The 21734-nt window shown below is 39.2% G+C and overlaps 1 protein-coding gene across 7 annotated transcripts in view; it reads right to left on the bottom strand.

Moving 5' to 3' along the window:
* PARP4 (poly(ADP-ribose) polymerase family member 4) overlaps positions 1–21734 on the bottom strand; it is a 2883551-nt gene that overhangs the window by 2126121 nt on the left and 735696 nt on the right. For all 7 annotated transcript variants that reach the window (XM_044073295.1, XM_044073293.1, XM_044073297.1 and 4 more), the window contains one exon: positions 18248–18385. In XM_044073295.1, the coding sequence (XP_043929230.1) occupies positions 18248–18385 (138 nt within the window). The remainder of the gene's footprint in view (positions 1–18247; positions 18386–21734) is intronic.

The raw sequence follows: 21734 nt of genomic DNA on the forward strand, positions 1-21734 counted from the left end.
TACTAGGCTATCGGCCCTAGGGCCTGTACAAGCCTAGCCATAACAATTCCCTGGCTTTATACTCAAAGCTGATTAAAATAAACAATGAAGTACATCAACTCAAATAAAAAAAGCTGATAAAAAATGGAAGAAGCTTTAAACAGATATTCAGATGAGGTGATAAAACCGCAAAAATCAGTGGTCAAAATGAAGAAAGGTTGGCTGAATATGAAAATTCTCAAGAACAGATGTTTAAAAAAATAATAGAATTAAAGGACAAAGGATGTAGGGAAAACCCAAGATTTTCTGCTGTACCACAGAAGCTCGAAGGAACAGACTATTAATTTTACAAAATCAAAAGTAAGCAATTGGACTGGTAATCCACAGTACAGGATGTTAATTGAAAGGGCACGCACATCATTTGCATGCGCCAAACTTAACCATGAGAATGCAACCTAGACCTTTAATACTAAAGATGCAATCCTACTAGCAAATAGACTTTATTCTGACAAAACTGTGGCAGAAGTACAAAGTGCTAAAAGTGGGAGAGAGTGGAGTGTTTGTGGAAAATGATTACTCAATGTACATCAGGCAGATGAGGAGTAAATTTATTCCACTGATTAGGGAATGCTGATAAGCAAGTGTGAGATTCAAACGGCTGTATCCAGCTCTTTTCAGAATATTCTTTACTGGAGGATCAAAATCATTTTTTGATGCAGAACATGCTAAGGAGGAAAAACAGAAGCTTGTACAACAAAAAATGAGCTGTGAAATACGACAGCCTGCTTATTGTTCTTTAAAAAAAAAAACAAACAAAAAAAAAAATCTTTATTAATTTATCATGTAGGACATAGGCAATCTTACATTTAGACAAATGAAAATAAACCATACATACTTGCAAACATTATACATTACAAGCCATGCCAACACAACTGTAGCTGCAACCATTATACATTACTTATAATATATCCAGTCATTGTCAGTCAGCCATTACGTAGCTCATTTAAATCTTGCCTTCTTTTAAACTTCATTCCTCCTCTGCATGTACTGATCCCACACTTCCCATTTTTCCTACACAGGTTGATCTTAACCTTTTCTAAAGATATCACTTCCAGTTGTTTTATCTCTGTTACTATCTTTGCTACTTCTAATAAAGTTGGTTAAGTCTTTGATTTCCATTTTCTAGTAATTGATTTTCTGGTAACCATCATAATTAAACTTAATAAGGCCTTACTATGTCTAGGCAATTCCAATCCTGTACCACAGCTCAAAAAAATCATTGTCTTCGTTACACCAATTTGATCACCCAGCATCTCCAACAGAGCAGTCTAAGGGGAATCTTTACAATCTGCCAACTCTTAAAGAGTTGCCTATTTCTTCCCCATCACACCTCCAACATGTGTTATCTACCTGAGGAAAAATTCTTTGGAGTCTACTTCAGGTATAAAAATACCTATGTAAACACTTCCAACCAAAGATCCTAAATCATCCAGACTTTGTTACATATTTGAGATACATACATATATTCCCCATTGTTTCTTTGTGAATTACTGATGCAGTCTCTCTTTCCAATCGTTTCTAACCCCCTCTGATTGAGTCTTATAGTTATCATGCAATATTCTATATGCTGTACTAATTATTTCTTTCGCAATGACAACTTCTATTCTAGATGGTCTTTTGCTTAGGGACCCCCCCACCCTCATTTCTTTCTCTTTGCATGTACTCAGATATCAATCCTTAATAGGGAAGGCAATGTCTAGCCTGCAGTCCAAATAAATTATTAGCTTCTTACGATTCCATTACCTTTCTCTCCCTAATTATTTGCTCCCAATACCTTGGTTCCTTTGGTTCCTTCACCAGTTTTCTCTAATAAATTCCAGCCTCCTCTTCTATTCCTAATTGCAGTCATCCCTGTTAACAGAATCTCCTTTATCCATTAACGTGCTGGCTTAAGTCTTAGAATACTTTCTGCTACTTTAAGAATACAATATTCTGTATGGTTATGGTTATTCTCCTTAAGGATCTGCATCCAAAATCCCAGTCTCTCCTTGTTTCTTGAACTTCCTCCAGTTTCATCATCATCCCTTTACACTTCGAATTACAGCTGCTTCTGCTATGTACAGGAGCCTTAACTGTGTAGCTTTGAAATACCCCTTCAAATCAGGTAATCCCAAACCACCTTGTTCTGTTGGAAGAATCAGCTTGTCCTACTTGACTCTTACTGTATACACCTCCCAGATAAAATCATTCAGCTCTTTATTAATTGTTATCCAAAACTTCTCCTCCAGTTGATAAAAAATATGCCTGACCTGTGTATAATACTAAAGGGAATAAAAACATTTTTAACTGCTTGTATCTTGCTGTGTCCATAAAACAGATATGGAATCTTTAGAAAAAGGGTAGGAGCAAATTACGTAGAAAAAAATGGGAACTGTGGGAACACTATATGTAGAACAACATTTTGGAGGAATGAGGTTTAAAAGAAGGTAGACTTTGAATGAGCTATGTTATGTTTGACTGACAATGACTGGATAGATTACAAGTGATCTACAATGATTACAACTGAAAATATGTCAATACTACGAGTTGTTTTCATTTATACAAATGTATGAATACCCATGTCATAAGTGACAATTTAATAATAAAGATGTTTCTGGTTAAAATAATGTAAAAAAAAGTCAGGAGGAGTGCACACCTACTCCTTTCTTACTTGCAGGTCCTACAGATCCTCTTGCAATGAAAATGGTACAGAATGATGATTTTGAGGGATTAAGAACAGAAAAAAATATTTTTAATATGCAGATGATTTAATGATATAGAGTAGAAGGTTGATATAGAAAGCACCATAATTAAAGTTGGAAAAAGCTCAAGAGGGAATGCATTAACAGAAAGAGTATTGGGTATTTTTTATGTTAAGGTAATACAAGAACATAAATAGAAAAGGCAGTTAAAGATAAGGGAAGACAAAATAAAATTAAGTTACAAAGCATTCACTAATTTTTATAACCTACTTCTAACCACTTCAGGAACTGGAGGAGCTAGAGACTATCTGTGCAACCAACAGACTCAAGGAAGAAACTCAGCATTGACAGGACATCAGTCAACTGCAGTACTATAACTTGGCAAAAAAAAAAGCAAAAGCATGCCAAAAGTACTTATGACAGTGTGGTGTTTGAGATTCCCTTTTTATTTGAAGGGTAATAGATAATTTATTTTTCAGCAATTTATGTGCCCCTGGTTATCTCTAGTGAAAAGACTAAACAATTACTTGCCCACTAGTGACGGAGATTAGGGACTTCTGAGCCACTACTGGAGTGACTAGGAAAATTTTTTAAGTAGAATGTAGTAGGGGGAGTAAATGTGGTCCATGAGAGCACCAGAATACAGTTAATGAAAAAAAAGTTCGGGAAATTAGTAAAACCACTTACATCTGGTTATGTTTATTGGGCCATGATGAAGATGAAACTGACAAGGGTATCCATGAACAGAAGTAAGGCAGTTTTATTTAGCGGGATGAAAAAGCTTAAAGAATGACTAGAAACTCTATCCAAAGATGCAAAATAAATAAATATAAACGGTATTTAGATGCTTAATGATAGACATACCTAGCTGTACATGGGCAATTAAATGATTTTCTCACACTTCAGCTTTACTTAGATGTTTATAGCAAACCACAACATAAAAATGCACACATTAAAAAAACATAATAATTAAGAAATACAAGTAAACACACAACAGCTATTAAAACTAAACTGCATCAACAACAATATGCAAATACTTCTACAAATAAAACACAAATGAAAATTAACATTAAGAAAACTGGCAAAGTGAATAAACTAAAAACTACAAAGTTTCAAGGACATTTAGGCTGAATTAAGTGATTTGTTAATACTCAGAAATAACCAATATCTCAGCACTGAAGTGGTATATAAAAAAAGAAAAAAAAAATAGAAAAAAATTGGGTAAGTGATGAACTCCAAAGCAACTTTCCCAGAATCCAGTAAATATTAGAGCATTCTTCAGAAAAACACAGGGGAAAAAGAAAGACATTTAAACAGCAAATACCATCAAGAACAGAATGAGCCCTGTAGTGAGACTGAATTTAACTGATGGCATGGGAAAATGTGCAGAATGCTGGAGATGTTATCAGGATACAAAGCATCTCAATGGAGCCCTGAATAAACAGCAATCCTCCCTAACTACCATCTAGAATGAAAGCAAGAACACAAGACTCAGGCTAGACAAACAAGAAGAGCAGCTACCTCACTGCCTGGCAAAAATGAATGTTACTGAGGAAGAAATGGCAAGACTGAGAGGAAGAGGCAAAGTTCAAAGGACAAAACCACCACCATAACAGGTACAAGCATGCAAATTCTGAAGGTAATACTACTCAATGCCAGAAGTTAAAACCTCAAAATGCACTCTTTCGAGTCACTCCTAAAAATGGAGAACATCGATATCTGTGCAGTAACTGAGACCTGGTTCAAGGCTCCAGACAGCACCACTGCAATACCAGGCTACAACTCTTACCACACTTTTCTGACACCAAACCAGGACTGAAACACTAAAGGTGGAGGAGTGTCCATATTCACCAAGGATATTCACACCACCAGGCTAGTTGCCCAACACGAGTCTGAAATTCTCCAGGTGCAACTAACACTAGGTAAGAGTGCAATCCAAATTGTAGCTTGCTACAGATCCCCAACATGCCCCCAACATTCTCACTACACCTTTCTAAACATACTGGAAAATATTAACATACAATCAAACACCCCAATACTGGGTGATTTCAACTTCCCTGCCATTAAATGGGAAAACTACTCATGCACCAACACCTTTTCCCAATGGTTCTTGGAATTCATAAATTCCAATGCCCTGGATCAACTAATCCATAAGCCCCACCAGGGGCTCCAATATCCTAGACCTGGTCATTACCAACAAGGGAAATCGATGCTCTACACCTATGGTCACCCCTTCATTGGTCAGGTCTGACCATAAGCAAATCACCCTTAACATCCACATCCCATCCCCACCTCCCAGTAAAAAAAAACCTCCATAAAAAACTTCACCAAAGCCAACTTCATGCTACTCCAGTCAGAAGTGAAAAACTTCATGACACCCATGCAGACGGGAACTGGAAGTTCGACTGCTGAATCCTACACTAAGGCACTGTACGAGCACATCGACTCATGCATGAATCGTGCCATCCCAAATAGAACCAAGATGCTCTCCTCCAAAAAAATGAAGCCAATCTGGTGGTCCCCTGCCATAAACAAACTTTACAACAAAAGGAAGAAACTGTTGCAGAAAAGAGGAAAATCCCAGGATGCAAAAAACTCCCTTACAGCCTCAGTAAGAAGCTGAGAACCCTCATAAAATCCTCCAATGTTAGTTACAAAAATAAAATTGCCAAAGATTCCAAAGACAACCACAAGGCATTCTATAACTATGTCAAGAATCTAAATGGCAATGCTCAGATCTGCTCTGACCTACAATAGAATGGCATTAAATATACTGATCCCAAGGATATTGCCAATATCCTGGCAGATCAATTCAGTGCCAACTTCATCACCCTCTCACCCCCTAAACGGCCCATCTCAATACCAGAAAATAGCCAAATTACGATAATAACAGCCACATAGGTAAAAAAACACACTCTCCAAAGCTAAGAATACAGCATCCATGGGATCAGATGACATCCTGGGCTGTGTACTACATGAGCTACAAAATGAAGTGGCACCTCACCCAAGTGTCATCTTTAATCATAACCTCACCTCAGGCTTTGTGCCCACTGAGTGGCGCACGGCTACAGTTACCCCACTCCACAAGGGGAGATCCACCTTGGATCCCGGGAACTACAGCCCCATCAGTCTGACGAGCCTGATCTGCAAAGCCATGGAACGTATTATCATGGAATTTATAAACAAAGACATTGGCAACCTTCAAACACTGGACCCCACGCAGTTTGGGTTCATGAAGGGCCGATCATGTCTCCTGAACCTGACGGACTTCTGCAAATCAGTCTCCAGAGCCGTGGACGAGGGTAAGTCTGTCCACATAGGCTATCTGGACCTCGCCAAGGTCTATGACATCATCCCCCGCTCTGGAATCATAGACAGACTTACTAAGCTGGGCATTAATCCCTATGTCACTCGATGGGTTGCCAACTGGCTTACAGATAGAACCCACACTGTAAAGTAGCAGACTCCAAATCCAGCTCCAGACATGTAACAAGTGGAGTACCTCAGGGTTCAGTCCTGGGACCGCTCTTGTTTGGCATCTACTTCTCTGAACAACAGGCCAACACTAAGGGACTCCGGCTAACAAAGTTCGCAGAGGACTGCAAACTGGGAGCCATTATTGAATCCCCAAATGATGTGGATACTCTACAAATGGGCCTTACAGAAACAGATGCCTGGTGCCAGAGCCATGCGGTCAAGCTCAATGCTAAGAAATGTATAGTTATCCCCTTTGGGAAAAAAACATGTACCCGTGAATTACCACATAGGTGGCAGTACACTAAACACCGAAAGTGTGATAAGAGATTTAGGGACACAGGTGGACAGTGGTCTCACCTTCGATAACCACATTGTCACAACAGTCAGGAAATCCTTCTGTGTGGCACACCTCATCACTAAGGGCTTTTCATCCAGAAAAAAGGAGGTCATTGTCCCACTGTACTCATCCCTCATTAGACCCATTATAGAATACAACGGCCCATTTGGTATGTACCTCTCAAGACATCTGCAACAACTGGAAAGGCTGCAGAAATATCTCACTAAAAGAATCACAGGCCTAAAGCAGATGCCCCACGCTGACTGCCTTAAAAAACTCCAGCTATACTCGGTCACATATAGTCTACTCAGAGGCAATCTCTGCTTAACATACAAGGCCATGTCAAACCCAGAGCTGTTGGAAATGCTACACTTAAAGAAATCCCAAATCTCTCAGAGCCACACGCTCCAGGGATCTAAACCTTGTCGTCACAATAAACAAAACATGCTGGAGGGATAGGTTCCTGACTCAGAGACTCCCCAGACTGTGGAATAGACTGCCCATACATGTCAAGCACAGTGCCTCTTTGGCTCTCTTCAAAAGAAACCTTGACAATTGGATGGGAGAAAGCAAATTCACCCCGGGGATCACGTCAGTCACCCTGCTAGACAGGGGTCCAGGGAAGTAAACAGTGTAGGAAGAAATAGCCAGGGAATTGTTATGGCTAGGCTTGTATAGGCCCTAGGGCCGATAGCCTAGTACCAACCTATGAACCTATAAGACTGGACTTAGAGAAGAACAGATCCAGGAGGGGAATGTTAGTATCGTGGGAATCACTGAGACAGTTGGGGACAAAGACATTCTGTTTTCAACACAGTGGTAGACTTCAACCACTAAACCCACCATGGTATCCGGACTGGTCTACAGACAGAATTCACAGGGTAGAAAAAAAGACAGTAACAAGGACTTGCCTCACCATGCCCTATGTCAACCCACTCATACACTGCAATAAAAAGATGAAAGATCTACAGTTCACGTGGCTGCCAGATTAAAGAAGTGCCTGATTACTCACAGAAGCTTCTGGTGAAATGTAAAAACTTTGTAGCACTGAAAACAGTGTGCAGGGAAGAGGGATCTCTTCAAAAACCTTTACACCCTTCAAGGCTGGTGTCAACAGTAGACAGAAAACAGCACATTTGAAAATAGCCTTGGGGAAGTGTGGATTTTCCAACTGGCAGAAGAGAGCAAGTGGAAAGAGAACAGGACCCAAAAATATAAAGTACATTCACAGGGTATGAAATATGAACATGCCTCCCTGAAATGAAAGACACCAGAGAAAGTACTCGGAAAGGGCTCTGATCAGATCCTATTTAAAAACAGCATCAGCTGGTAGGAGGAAGGAGCTTATTCAGCAAAAAATAAAAATGTGGTGGAAGAGAAACAGCAAAATTCTACCAGGGAACATTATGAAGGGTACAGAAAGTACAACTGTATCTACTTACCATAAATGTAGATGTTCTAGTTTTCATTGTTGTAGTGATAACTCATTGGGATCTCTGGCTGTGGAATCCCTTGGCTAACCTGAATACCAGTGATTTTATGCCCTCTTCCCAGACCAGCAGACACCCTCACCTCTGATATCAGAATACAACAGTCATTGGCCAGCATGATTTTCTCTGGTCTTTGTAGCACCCGCCTACCCCCGACTGAAGCCCCACTCTTTGAGCCCTAGGCAAAGAGCAGAATTGACCTATACTGGCCCCATCAGGGTTAGAGTAAAAGACATCTGGTGGATAACTGGGAAGGGGACCAAAAGGAGAGGAATATAGAGAACCAACCTTAAGCCATGGCTATGACAGAGGGCATGGAGGGCAGAAAGACTACTGCAACAGTGAAGACACTCAAACATCTTCATATGGGGTAAGTAGACTCAACTGTACTATGTTCACTGTGTTTCACTGTTGCAGTAATAACTCATTGGGAGGATTTCAAAAGATAGAGGTGGTTGGAGAGATGAAGTCAAACAGAAGATCCTGCAGAACCACACACACAAACCCAGCTCTGGCTCAAGAAGAACAGGCTAGGTTGTAGTGTTTGGTAAAGGTGCGAATTGAGGACCAGATGATTCATTCCAGAATTACTTTGGTGGACATCCCTCTGATAAAAAGTAGCCACAGTGACTGGAGCTCTGATAGAATGGGTTCTACTTTGGCCTGACACCTTTTTGCCATAGTGCATATAGCAAAAACAGATGCCAGTAGAGATCCGCACAGATATAGTCTGTTTGCTAAGTGGCTTTTCCGATTTATTAGGAGTGAAGATTACAAAAAGTTGGTCTGACTTCCTGGAATGTTTTGTGTTGTTCAAGTAGTGTAGTTGCCTGGGAACATCTACAGAATGTAAAGGTTTTCTCACCCTGTTATCCGGGTTTGAGAAAAAAGTGGGGGGGGGGGTGTATTGCTTGATTCACAGAGAGACTGGGCATGAAGACTGTGTTAGTCCTCAGAGAGACTCTGTCTTGGTGAAATCTGAGGAAGGGCTGTTTACACACCAGAGTGCTTGTAGCTCAGAGATTCTCCTAGCTGAGAAGATGGTTCAAAAATAAAAAAAGAACAGTTTTCTATGATAACAGTCTGATCTCTGCAGAAGCTGCCAGTTCAAAAGATGGTACAGTGAGCTTCTCCATTACACAACTGAGGTGCCAGAAAGGAGCAGCAGCTCTCTGTGGGACCATATGTGGATGATGTCCTTGAGAAGTGTTTCATCACTGGCTGGGAAAACAGAAGTTGCTTGGGCAGGCAGAGATGACAGAGTCATGAATTTTAATGGAGGAATAAGAAAAGCCATTGGTAAATGTTTTCCCAGTTTGAGATAACTGATTTTCTAGTACCAGGTTTTCTGGACTTTTTTTTTTTAAATGGATAAGATGCCCTTGTCTTTGAGATGGCCATGAGGAATCAGGATCACATCATCCAGGCAGCCAGCTTCAGGGTGTTCAAGATGGGGGGATGGTGACTCCTTTGTTCTATGTAGAGATCCAACTCCTGTGTAAGCAGCCAAGGATCTTGTCTGCTCTTATTGTGGAACAAATGCAGCACTGGCAAAAAGGGTGCAATCAAAATCACACTTGGCCCTTCCTCCCTGATCTTTACTAGTAACCTGGGGATGGCAGGTATGGGTGAGATGGCATACAGAAACAGGCTTGTCTATGCAAAGGAGAAAGCATCCATCCTTCAGGTCTTGTTGTATATGGGCCTTAAACAATACTTTAACTGCCTGCTTCCTTTAAAGGCAAAAAGGTCTACTTCTGGCACACCTCAACTTCATGTGATTTTTGTAAGATGTGCTTTTTCAGTATCCACCCTTTGGGACCTGAAACATACCTGCTCAAGTGGTCTGCCACTTGCTCCTGAAGGTACTTATTCTTTGTGCCACTTCATAGAGCTGCATAGCTAAACAGCAGAGTGGGCAAGAGTAGGCACCTCCCCATTTGTTTATGCACCACATTTCCATGGTGTTGTCTAACTTTATCAAAAGGATGCCTAGTTTTTACAACTTTTTGAATTGAATCATGCTCTGTACACTGTCAACATCTCATTTATGACTGATTTGAATCTGGCTGTCTCCCACTGGCCTTGTGCCTGAGGATCACCTGGCACCTCAGGCTAGATCTGTGGCATCTGAGGACAAAACCTTTTTCTCTGCATGACAACAAAAGGGTTCCATCCCTCCATTCTGCAGGCTGGGTTCTATCTACCGTAAAAAAAATTTCTTTAGACATGGAAGAAACTGCATCTTGAAGCATACAAAATATTTCTGTTAGCAACACATGTTTTTCAGGAACTACTGTATCCACCTCATGAGCAGCTTGGCAGGGGAAATCATCAGAATGCAGGCAGACATACCACAGAGATCTGAGGATAAATCTAGCCATCATAGATTCATGTCAGGCAAGTGATGAGAAGTACTGGGTCAGAAAAATCACCTTTTCTTGGTGAACAAAGGCCACTTAATTATTTGTGTCTCGTAGGGCTCCGAAGAACACCAGTCTGTGTTAGAAATAAGATTGGACTTCTTTGTGTTTAAGGAGAAACCTAGAGGTAAGTTCATGGTCAAGTGAAATGAGGCTTCCAGCTCCTTTACCAAATTTGCTTGTATTAGACAACTGGCCAGATGGGAAGATCTGCAAGCCCTTTGTCCTGCAAAACACAACAACTGGAGCCAGATATTTTTGTGAACATGCTGGGACTAATACACAAGCCAAAATGCAATGCACTGAATTCAAAATGGTTCCTACCTAGCCTGAAATGGAGAAATCTCCCTATATTCCTTTGCTTTGGGGATATGGAGGCAAGGGCCCATGAGATCTAGAGTGACCATGTAAGTCTGCGGGGAAAGAATGGATAGGAGACTTTGAAGAGTCAGTATTTTGAATCTGGGGGTGACCAAGGGCCGGTTTAATCTTTATAATTCCAGGATTAATCTCTAGGAAGAGTCTTGAGTAGCAACCTGTTCCTCTTTCTCCTTGCAAAAATGGTTCTATGCAGCGGTCTGCTTGACCTGAACTTTAGCCTCCCTGAGCTGGCCTTTGGCAACAGCTGGGATGCCTACAGGCCTTGCAAGGGGAAGCCAAATATAGTTTGTATCCTGTCCTTATGATATGAATTATCCATTTGTCCTATAGGAAAAATCCCCGTAGGGAGATGCATCAACAATGGCAACAGATTATGTATCCAAAACAGAAAAGAAAATCCACTTCACCTCCATGACTCAAATCATATAAAACCAAGACGTATTTCTTGTGTAAAACCAAGACGGACTTATTAGGTTAGCGCTTTCATGCCTCAACAGACACTTCTTCAGACCATAAAACATATAAAAAGAAGTCATTATATATACATCACATTACTTTCAAATCAACCTATCATAAACAACTAACAATAAAATCATTTAAACAACCTCCTTCCCTTCAAAAAAGGTTTTAAAGGGACAGGGACGTTCAAACCTGGAAATGTATTACTATTTAGCCTAATGATCCAGTTTGTCTCCCTTTGTTCAAGGGTGTTATTTAAGTCACCTAGTCTCCCATTACTAACAAACTGTTCCAGTACTTTAAATTTAAAATTATGTGAGTTGTTAGTATTCATAACGTGTGTTGCAAGTGCATTAGTGGGGTCGCTTTTCCTAATAGCTAATAAATGTTCCCTAACACTTTCTTTTAGCTGTCTTTTTGTTTTACCCACATAAAAACACGTACGACTGACAAGTAGCCAAATAAACAACAAAAGTACTCTTGCAGTCTGCCATACAATGTATAAAGTACTTATAATGGGTCACCGGGTGCTCAAAAACGTGGGATGTAGCTATACATACACAAAAATTACATTGACCACACCCAGACGTGAAACCTTCTCTAGATCCTGTAGAAAGTCTATTCACATCATAACCTAGTAGACGTTTCAAATTACTTTTTTTCTTAAAAACAAATCTAGGAGTAGAACCCACCACCTGCCCTATCTTATTGTCTAACTATAATACCGGCCAATGCTTCTTAATAACTTCACAAAAATAACCATGATCACTAGTATAATGCATCAAAAAATTGACAGAGTCAAACTCTCTGTCGCCATGTCTAACAAACTGCCTTCTTTCTCCATTTAATAAAGGTAGGGCTGTGGTACGTCGTAATTGCAAAACCTCCTTTGTTATATTATTAACCTCCTTAATGGAGTAACCCCTCTCCTTAAACTCATCAGATAACTTCAAGCGAACCATGCCATAAAATAAAAATATAATCAACAAATCTTTTAAAGAAAACAATATATTTCCTATAAGGATGATCATTCAACACATACTTATTTTCCCAACAACTCATCACAAGCTTCGCGTAACTATTTGCACAGACTGTGCCCATGGCAACTCCCTGTTTTTGGCAAAAATATTTTCCATCAAAACAAAATACATTGTGCTCTAAAATAACAATAATGAGCAGAGCAGTGTTCTCTTCATCTCATTAATACTAAACTTGTTTAGGAAAACATCATTTAACATCCTCAAACCTTCGTCATTAGGAATCTTAGTGAGCAATGATTGAACATCCAAACGTTAAAAAACATAACCTCTCCCCATTTTCATAAAACTTTAGGAATTCAGATAAATCTGTTAAGAAACCACTGGTATCTTTCAGGATACAGACAGGCTTATCCACTAACACCCTAAGCTCTTTCTCAACAAAAATGGACATGGACTCAGTAGTCCATCCTCCTCCGGATACTATAGGTCTCATTGTAGGTCTAACCTTGGATTTGTGTATGTTTGGTAGTCCATTTAGCTTGGGTATGAGTGGATGAGGGATCCTGAAATAGTTATATAAATCCAAAGATATTAAACACGCAGCTAAGTAACTTTTAAGGACACCTTCAATCTTATTAATAACACCATGCACAAAGTCTAAGTTAATAACAGAATAAACGCTCATATCGAGCAACATGTCATACATTAATTCTAGATAAAACTGATGGTCTTGTATGACTAACAACCCTCCTTTATCAGCTGGTCTAAATACAAGTGTTTCATCAGTTTGTAGAGACCTCAAAGCTAGCCATTCATCCCTATTCAAATTCTTAAAAACTTTGTTCTTGTCTGCAGTCGATTTACCGAAAAAATTATTTCTAACATCCTTCTCACATAAAAGAGTAAATGTGTCAACAGCAGAATCTAAAACAGGAACAAAACAACTTGGTTTCTTATACACATTAATCATTCCTGCATTACCAGCAAATACTGTACGTAGCATGACATTACGAGTAAACATTTTCAAGTACAAAATAGCATCAGTCAAAGTCAAGTATAAAAGATATACCCTTATTAAGCACTCTCAGTTCAACATCTGTAAAGGTCTTACTAGAAATGTTAAAAATCAGTCCTTGGTCAACTTCTGCCACATCTTTTTGATAGTCTGAGCAGCCGTTTTTTCATTCCCCGATAATTGGAGCGAACATTTCCTCCCCCTGTTCAGTTGATACTTGTCTTTGCTGCAAAGGGAGAGACTAAAACACCAAAGGGATAACATGTGTAGTGTTGGCTTTAGGTCTTACTGATATGACCTTTTCATCACTTTGTTGTACTAAACCTTCAACAACTGCTGAATGCACACTACTAATGTTCTCCACTACCGAAGTTGCAACTACAGGAGAATTCAGCACTTCCACTGTGGCCACATCCGCCGCACGTACTGATGACTCGGGTCTGGGTTCCACATTCGCATCCAATCTAGGCCCACTCTGTTGCAATGTATTCAAAGGTACCAAATTCGAACTCGAGACAGGATTACATGGCCAAGAGAAGACATGTCCCTTCACAAAATCCCGTAAATCCCTCTCCAACTTCCGTCTCTTAATATTCATCAGACAGAGTTGGAAAGAACTGATTTTCACAATTAAATAATTGAAAATCTCAACATACACATTGTCAGGTAACATTTGTTGTAGACTTAGTTGTCGCTCACCAATAGCTTTAACCAAGGCTTCCTCATGAGGCAAAAAATATTTAATGAGTAATAGGATATGATTTAAGCTTAAATCTAAATTAAGTTGCTGCCAATCTTTCAACAAATCCATATAAGTCTCACCATATGCTGGCATACGGAGAATACATAGACCTCTAGGGACTACTTTATGGTGCAGACAAGCCTCAAAGTGTAGCCTTTGGCATTGATATCTCTTCAATTTATACAAGTCATTCTCTAAGGCCTTCAATTCAGGTTCAACAAGCAAACAGTCATATTCAGTGGCATGAAAGGGCTGATTTTGAGAATGAGATATACACATTAATAGGCATATTTAGAGACAGAGGATACCCATTTAAAATGTTGATTAAAACTAGAAATTATGTTATGCAGAACAGGAACAACAGATTTATTCCCATATTAAACACAGAAACAGGTGTTAATATCAACAACAATAACAACAAAACATTAAAACTAGAAATTATGTTATGCAGAACAGGAACAACAGATTTATTCCCATATTAAACACAGAAACAGGTGTTAATATCAACAACAATAACAACAAAAAAGTTTTGTCAACTGATAGTATGTTAGTTCTCCCATACAACAAGGATGCTTTGACAATCACATCCATTGTTCATAACACTTGGAAGACAATTTTTGATCAAGATACTATGAACATCTTAGGATTGTTTCCTAGAATTACCTATAGTAGGGGTCCTAACATCAAAAGCTTATTGGAGAAGCAACAAACAACAACAAGAGGTTTAGTCTCCAAAATATCAAAGTGTAATGCTTGCAAGGCCTGTAAATTTATCAACACAGGTTCATATGTTGCAATTGATGGTTATCGTACCCTCCCATGTCCTGATAAATGCAACTGCCATACCATGGTGGTGATCTATCTAGCTACCTGTATGTCCTGTCCTGTTTTCTATGTGGGTAAAACCACTAGGAAACTTAAGGAAAGGATATAAGAACATAGTAGAGAAATCAAGAAATAGAAAAAAAGAGAATGCATTTGTGAAGTCTGGTAGAGATGGGTGAAGGCTGCCAGCCTAGCCAGATAGAATTGTGCAGATAATTCTATCATTTGTAAATACTGTGAAATGTTGAAATGCAGGCTTGCTTCTTACATGAAAGAATATGTTGTGAAATGTTGAACTTAAAGCAATGTGCCAACATTGCCCTCTGCTGTAAAGAAAGCCAAGTCAAGTATTTCTTGTTGGTCCTTTGAAATTAAAATTACTTTATGTCTGTTCCTTTGAAGTTAGAATTTGGAGTAAGCATCCTGCCTATTGTTTTAACGTATGGAATAATTACTAAAATTTACATATGGAATGTCCTTTATTGCTCTAAGTATAAAATAATGTAAATGCAGTTTCTGTCAGCCTGGGAACACCAAGACAGTGTGAAATGATGTAATGTTTTATCAGAACTGCAATTTCAATTTAAACAGAGAGAACCAGAAGGCATTACGCATTTTTGTGTTGATCATCCAACTCACAGCACTCTGCCTTGCTCTATGTATATAAGTTATCTTAGACTTGTGTTTTCTTTTAGGGATAGCTAGAAACTAGAAAAATTAGATGAAGTGTTTTTCTGCGATGTCAGAACTGTACTACTGATTTATTTTAAGTATTTGTGTGATCTCTGAACTCTTGACTAGCACTGACTGTGTAGTACAAAATATTGTCTTGTGGTTTTAATTATTTATTATTAAATATTTTAAAACCTTTTAACTGTGGCTGGTTTTGTGTAGAGATAAGTTAAGCTCTAAGGGTACATTGCATGTATATAAGGATTCTGTACCAGGTCACTCTAATAAGCCTTAAGACTAGTCACACTTACCAATTGGATAACAATATTGCACAGTGATAACTGGACACCCTTTTAAGGGCCTTTGGGTAGCTGATAAATATTAGCTGGGTGGTGGCAAGTGGTACTACCGTATAGTCTGGGTAAAAGGGGCACAGCTGGAGAACCTGTCCCAGCCTTCCCCAGAAGTGTCTGTGTGGTTGTATAAACTCTTATCTCAAAGTGTATGTATGTCAGCTACTTAGGCAGGGACACGAAGCACTGGTTGGACAGACAGGGTGCTAGAGATTTTAGCTTGCCCAGCTAGGATGAGATCTGGACCCTATAGCTGTGCCAGTGGGGAATCTTATTGGGGACCTGGACAGCAAGGGAGCGACCAGCCCCAGACTGACTGTGACCTCTGTGTGCTCTTAAGGTAAACTGCACTTTACTGTGTGCATTTGGCATCCTTTCCTCTCATATGAGATGCCCTCTCTGGTGTTAGTGGTGAGGATTGAGGCTCCTTGACTGCTGGGCCAGGGCACGGGTGTCACAGAATTATATATGCATTCTAAGAACTATAACAATTTCAAAAAATTTCTGTTTTTTTGTCACTGACAGAGTGTTTGACTATGGTAGGGGTGGAGACTTGAACCTACATCTTGAGAAACTAGAGTCTGAGTGGCAACAAAGAACTAATGCCACTGTTTATCTTGGCATAAATGACGATATCTCACTGGCTCCAGTGTTAAAATTAAGGGCATTGGAGATCTGAAAATATTTAAGGTTTGTTTATTCTGGTTCCTTGGTTCCCCAAATACAATAAATATACAAAGTAGTCATTCTGTAGTGTAACCAGTGTGTATTTTATATTTAACATAACTGCGGTGGTGGTGCTGCGGTAGCGCTGTCGCCTCACAGTAAGACATTGTCCTGTTCGATTCTCAGCTAAAGCGTCTTCTGTGTGGAGACATACGTGAATGGGCGTACCTTCGTTGAAGGTTGTGCATCAGGGCTGGCAACTCGGTACATAAAAATCTACTGCCAATCATTGGCGGACTGTAGTTGCGCTGTGGCGACCCCTAACCGGGAAAAACCGAAAGATACAACAACCTAACATTTTTAAATCAGCAGTTTTAACTAATTTATATAAATATATTTATTTTATTAGCACAAGCATTTTAAAACAATGTGCTATCAGTGAATTAATATACATCCATCTATATGTATATTTAAAGGTGATTTCTATTGAACACAGCACTTTGCTCATACTGATGTACTGTCTTTTTAAATAAGTATTCATTCACTTCTCTGTTGCATTGATCATGTGACTGTGTTAAGAAGTTTACTTAAACTTGCATTTGAATTTTAACAGTTACTCTGATAAAGCCCTGGGAGCCATAGGGTGAAAGCGCTTACTCTTTTTCTGTTAATAAAGTTTGTCAAGTGTTATGTTCTGTACAAGTTTGGTGGCGTTTTTTTATTTTTATTTTACTTGTTTTGAGTTTCTGCTTTTTTGGGGTGTTTTTTTCTGTTATTTTTTTCAAAATCCATGCGTTACAAGTAATCATCATCTTTTTCAGCTGTTCCCATTAGGGGTCGCCACAGCGGATCATCTCTTTCCATTTCTTCCTGTCCTCTGCATCTTGATCTGTCACACCAACCACCTGCATGTCCTCTCTCACCACATCCATAAACCTTATCTTAGGCCTTCCTCTTTTCCTGTTACCTAGTAGCTTCATTCTTAGCATCTTTTTCCCAATATACTCAGCATCCCTCTTCAGCACATGTCCAAATCAACGTAATCTTGCCTCTCTGGCTTTGTCTCCAAACCTTCCAACCTGGGCTGATCCTCTAATATACTTATTCCTGATCCTGTCCACCCTCGTCACACCCAGTGCAAATCTTAAAATCTTTAACTCTGCCACATTCAGCTCTAACTCCTGCCTTTTTGTCAATGCCACTGTCTCCAACCCATATAACATAGCTGGTCTCACTAACCTCTTGTAGACCTTCCCTTTCACTCTTACTGTTACTCATCTGTCACAAATCACTCCTGACACTCTTCTCCACCCACTCCATCCTGCCTAGCCTCTCTTCTTCACCTCTCTTCCACACTCACCATTACTCTGAACTATTGAGCCCAAGTATTTAAACTCACCCACCTTCATCACTTCTACTCCTTGCATCCTCACCATTCCTCTATCCTCCCTCTCATTCACACACATATATTCTGTCTTAGTCCTGCTGACCTTCAACTCTGAAAAAAAAAAAACACAATGTCTTTTAATTCTAGTGACGGATCAGAAAACAGATGAATAAACATTAGGAGTCAAGGTCTATTTGGGAAGATGTTAAAGACCATTTACCTATGGTTTAAACTGCATTTTGCTATGACTAAACAAGTCATCTTATCACACAACAGAAAACATACACTGTACAAGAGCAATGAAAATATTGTAGACTTACCTAGACAAAATGCCGACAAAATTGTTTGCTGAAGAAGCATGAAATAAAGTCTGTATATTACTGAGATTTCCCTGAAATTCTTGGAGTTCATCTGTTCTGGCAACTCTGAAGATTTTTAAAATTTGAACAGGAGGATCACTGAAAAAAAAATGCATAAGCTCCTTGAATGATAGAAAAAAATAAGAATAGTTAGCAAACACTTCCAATCGGTGGTATTTCATGGGGGTCCTGGCTCTAAAACGAGACTCTAAAACAGCTGTTTGTTACATCGCACTTAACTCTGGACCGCATACATATTTGCCCAATAAAGTATATTACCATTGCAGTGATTTATTTTTTTTTTATCTTACTGTTACTTCTTGGTTGTCACACATTTATTTTTACCTTTAAAACTTTATTTATATAGTCCTTAATCCACTACAGCCTCCTGGGTCACACATGAAAGCAATTTACAGTATTTGACCTAACCTAAAATTACATATTTATTTGTTAATGTCTCCACCTGACATTTTACATTTTTTTAACAATGATTTTTGCCTGTGAGCATGCTGATAATCAAACCATCCCTCCCATCAGTTACACTCATGCATTCCCCAGCCTTGGGTGTTTCTCAAGGAGGGTGATACAGACAGCCTTGGCGGTGGCTTACACACTCACCAGTATCCTGACAGTGAGGACATATTTGGTGTGGTCCTACCTTTCACCTGGGCAAGCCACAAATGATTTGCATCACTATAGAAGCCATCTTGATCACATGCCTGTAAATATGTACATACACTTATATAACCTTTGTACTTACTAGTGCTTATGACATAAATAATGTCTCTTTTTTGGTACTTTCACTTTGTTCTCTGTATTGCTATTTGCAACCTGGGTTGGGTCTGAAACTGGTCAATTGTGACCAGCACCCTACCAAACAAAATAAATAAATAATCAAACACACAAACAGTACCCTCATGTGAGTGTCTGTTCTCATGCACCCACAATAAGGACTATTGCATTCATGGTCTGGTGACAGAGTGCTCACCGCGGTCTATCCTTGGGATTGTTGCCTCTCCTCTAAAGGAATGTTAATTGGATGGTTCTAGTACTCCTCTGTCATCCATCTTCCCATGGCAGCTCCAGTAAACATCCTAAACAATAACCAAACTCAGACTGTCCTACTCAGGCCTTTATCTTGCAGTGCTGATGGAGCTGACTATATTTTGCATATTTTGTCCATTTCTGACCTTCCTACAACCCAGGTCATACCTGAAAAGGGTTCTCAGACCAGCTCACTTAGACACAGACAGACAGACAGACACAAACAGAAAAACAGAGAGAGAGAGACAGACAGACATATATATAGATAGATAGATAAGACATAGAGATACAGGCACTCAACTCTCAAATAAGATAACTGAAAGAATAGGTAGACAGATATATAGCTAGACAGACAGATAGGCGCACGCGCGCACACACACACACACACACACACACTTGATTCTTTAGTTAAATAATTATACCAGTACACCAAACCGGACTGCTGACTTACAGGCTGACAAGTTGCCTGGCTTGAACAGGATGGTTCATTTAAAGCCTTTGCTCAAGGGGTGGAGACTTCTGAGACGACTGTGAGATTGATAGATCATTTTTTAAAACCAGGAAGTTCTGCTAACAAAATAGGATCTGAAGAAGGCAATGGCCAAAAGCACTTACCCACATGTATTTATTTTTACTCTGAGTTTTATACTTGTTATAGATTTTATTGCTTGAGTCTATTAAACTAGCTTTTAACTTCCACCATGGTGCCACAGCTCTACTTTGTTTATACACAGTAGTTTATATTGGTAAAAGCTGCCTTTAGCATTCCAAGGTGTGTTTTACTTTGTTTGGTTTCAAGAAAAAAGCTGAACAGGTCACACAGACGGAAAAGATTCCACAGCATTTACTGATAAAAAGGTTGGGTATTTATTAATCAGACCAATGTACACATGGGAAAAAAGCACAACCATTTCAGAAAACAAATATATATAACAGTAAGCCACACAAAAAATACCGCAATAATGGCATCAAAACCAAGAGAAAAAAATTAATTTCCTTACTAGAAAGAAGTCATAATGTCCCTAGTTAACCTTACTCCTTCACATAGAACCATTTTAAAACCTGCTCTACTTTCAAATAGACCATCTTTTATTGTATAACACTTTCAACACCTTCCCACTTAAATATACCACACACTAGGAATAACAATCTTCTTTAATATGCAACACTACAATTTGCATTAAATCCATTTACAACATTACCTAATGAAACATGTTTCAAGTGTTCAATACCTAGACCACTCTCCTAATAAGTCCAAGAAATCTTCAACTATCTTGCATTGGAGTACCAAATATTCTACAAATTCTTTGTTGACATACCCAGAAAAAGTATATAACCTTTCCCTCTTAGTCTTACATTTTATAGCAGCTTTGTCTGCTATGCTCTTATGGACTAATCTTAAAAAAAGGATATATATTGGAAGTGTGGCTAAAGAGTTTTTGCTGTGATGTAATATTTGCTAAACATCTACCACTCAGTATTAACCAACTTTTGCTGTGGTGTAATATCTGCTAAATAAATACCACTCAGTACTAACCAACTATGTAAAACCTAAAATTGGTACACAATATCTGCATGCCCTACCTTTATAGGTTCATAGGATGATACTAGGCTATTGGCCCGGAGGCCCTTATAAGCCTAGCCAAGAATTTTGCCCATGTTTCCACAAAGTCAGCACTTGTTTCCCCTGTCCAGCAGGGACACAGGTCGGATCCCAGGGGTGTATTTTCTGCTTCCCATCCAATCGTCCCAGGTTCCTCTTAAAGAGGGTATAGACTTTAGGCTTTATTGAATCCCCCCATTAAGTAACTTGCCAGGACACCTGATTTGAAATACACTTCTACCTTTTACTACAGAGATACGACCACTTGAAAGAAAAAAAAGTGATCATCTGTGGCACACTCCTGTTTTTTTACCAATAACTGCTGCAAAACTATGCATTGCTGTTTTTATCCATATGGGCTTCAGTGCATTGAGGCCATTTCTGAAGTTTCATTTTGTAGGTCCTTGTTCAGGCAAGAACTTTAGGCAACAATTTTACAAGCTTCCTCTAGGTCCTTATCACATGGAACAATTGGAACAATTCAAGAACATAAGCTGACAAGCAGTAAAGTGATATCCTGGTTTCTCCTCTTAATCACAAACTCCTCCCTGGCAACATTCTGGCAATCTAGCTGCAGTATTAAGTATGAGCTTCTCAAAGAACTGCTGTAGTAACCTCTGACTATACTTATGTGTTGGACACCTCTACTAGTCTCTCTCAGCCTCTCTCTCTCTCTTTATCGCTCTCCTCCTGGAAAAAGGTTTCATGACCCAACACATAGTGAAATACGAGCAGTGCATTTGCAGTCATCCTAGCCTTACTGCCAAAACCAAAGAAAGTCATCTGTGCTGCAGTTTCATT

The sequence above is a fragment of the Protopterus annectens genome, chromosome 5.part1 (assembly GCF_019279795.1).
Source record: "Protopterus annectens isolate FY-2018-M chromosome 5.part1, PAN1.0, whole genome shotgun sequence".
Taxonomy (NCBI): domain Eukaryota; kingdom Metazoa; phylum Chordata; order Ceratodontiformes; family Protopteridae; genus Protopterus; species Protopterus annectens.